Source organism: Oryctolagus cuniculus, chromosome 4, assembly GCF_964237555.1.
Source record: "Oryctolagus cuniculus chromosome 4, mOryCun1.1, whole genome shotgun sequence".
Taxonomy (NCBI): Eukaryota; Metazoa; Chordata; class Mammalia; order Lagomorpha; family Leporidae; genus Oryctolagus; species Oryctolagus cuniculus.
In genome coordinates this window covers 142,690,978-142,692,800 of record NC_091435.1, presented here as the reverse complement: position 1 = coordinate 142,692,800, position 1,823 = coordinate 142,690,978, and the positions used below count along the sequence as shown (strand labels likewise).

The 1,823-nt window shown below is 69.5% G+C and overlaps 1 protein-coding gene across 1 annotated transcript; it reads left to right on the top strand.

Annotated features, from left to right (window-relative positions):
• The first annotated feature begins 243 nt into the window (after positions 1-243).
• LOC138849435 (proline-rich protein 23A-like) lies at positions 244-1,621 on the top strand. Its single transcript, XM_070073094.1, has one exon. The coding sequence runs from the start codon at positions 292-294 to the stop codon at positions 1,060-1,062; it is 771 nt and encodes a 256-aa protein (XP_069929195.1). The 5' UTR covers positions 244-291; the 3' UTR covers positions 1,063-1,621.
• Positions 1,622-1,823: the final 202 nt, after the last annotated feature.

The following is a 1,823-nucleotide window of genomic DNA, read 5'->3' as shown; positions in this document are numbered from 1 at the left end:
CGAAGGTTCCAAGGTGCGAGGCCCGACCCCGAGGTGGGCGTTGCTCCTCCAAAGCCAGACTGCAGCCCACCCGTCCGTCCGCGGCCACCTCACCCGTCCTCCGCAGACCGCCTCACCCGTCCGTCCGCCGCAGGCCGCCTCTCCTGACCCCGGGGCCTGACAGCGCCCGCAGGCCCGCGCAGCCCGCGAAGCCCGCGCCGCCCGCGCCGCCCGCGCCGCCCGCGAAGCCCGCGCCCGTCGCCCCTCGCGCCCTCTGCCAGGCCCCGGAGCGCAGCCCGCAGCGCCGTCGACATGAGGGGCGTCCGGCCCCGCAGCCCCAGCGCCTGCCCTGAGCCCGCGGGGCCCCCGCAGCCCGGAGCAGCCGGCCCTGCCAAGCGCCGCCGAGTGCAGGAGCCCGCGGCCGCCGAGCCCGGGCCCCAGCCCGGCCTCCCGGCCCCGCCCGCGGCCCCGCCCGCCTCGGCGCTCCCCTCCGTCGTGGTCGTGGTCCTGGCCGCCGGCTGCGCCCTGCAGCTGCCGCTGGACGACGTCGACCTGCTGCTGGAGCCCGCGCCCACGGCGGTCCTCAGCGTGTCTCTGCCCGGCCACACGCTGCTGCTGGTCCCCGAGGGCCTCCTGGAGGCCGCCGGCCAGGGCCCCTCGCCGGGCGGCCTGGCGCTGGCCGCTGTCCTGGACGCCGCGGCCGAGGCCGTCGTGGTACAGCAGCAGCAGCAGCAGCAGCAGCAGCAGCAGCAGCAGCAGCAGCAGCAGCAGGGATTGGTGTGCTCAGCCCCCACGGAGATGGCCGGCCAGGCAGAGGCCTCCGAAGAGGAAGACGACGCCGACCCCGAGCTCCTGGCGTTGCGCGTGGACCCTGCAGCCGGCTGGGCCGCGGGGCTCTGCCTGGGCGCTGCAAGGGGCTCCAGCCCCGGCTCGGCCTTCCACCTGGACTGGGAGCTGTGGCGGCCGCTCCCCGGCTCTCCGCTCCAGCCTCTCCCTCCGTCTCCCAGTCCAGGGCCCCCGGAGCCCCCGGGGCGCCCTCCTCGGCCCGCCTGCAAGGCCCGGAGACGCCTGTTCCAGGAATGAAGGAGCTGCCTCTGCACCCCGTCGCCACGCAGCTGACGCCCAGGTGAGGGGCTTCTGAGAGCCGTTCTGGGGGCCCGGCTGGCTGTGTGTCCGCAAGGGTAGACGGCGCAGAGAGGGAGGCCCTTTGGCTGTAGACGGCCTTGCACCATTCTGCAGGGCTGTTTGTTGGCTCAGCAGGTCTGCGAGAAGGACCATCTCCTCCCACACCCGAGGACAATGCTGCCTGCAGCGCAGGCGCCCGGAGACCTCAGGTTCTGCTTGGGCCCTGCTCTGCGCACAAGGCACCCAGGCACTGTCATGGCCCTGACCTTTGCTTCGAGCCTCAGCTCAGCACTTGTGGAAAACTTTGCCAGCCCGCCCCCAGCACCCTACCACTGGACCCCTCGTCTCGTCTCCCACATTGCAATGAGGACGGAATCGGTTTGCTTCGGGCCCTAGACTCTGCAAGCTCTTGGCAAACGTCTGACCGTGGACTCTTCCTGATGCTGGCCCTAGTCCCTTTCGGGGGGTCTGGAAAACAGTTGGATGTGGACCAAACAAAGCACTGGGCACCGTGACCACGTACCCCCCATTTGGTTCATGACTAGGTTAGCAAGTAGTTAGGTTTGGGAGTTAGGGTTGTGCACCCCCCTCCTCCCAAAGACCAACTCGTTCCCATTCATTGCTTCCTGTCTATTTGTAAGATAATGCCCCATGCATGTTCAAAGTTCCCAATTCTAAGTCTCTTTTGTGTTGTTCTAGGATCCCGAGTATATGTTGTA

What these genes read in the sequence shown, in the direction of transcription:
- LOC138849435 (XM_070073094.1), top strand. Translation starts at nt 292, where the DNA reads ATGAGGGGCGTCCGGCCCCGCAGCCCCAGCGCCTGCCCTGAGCCCGCG.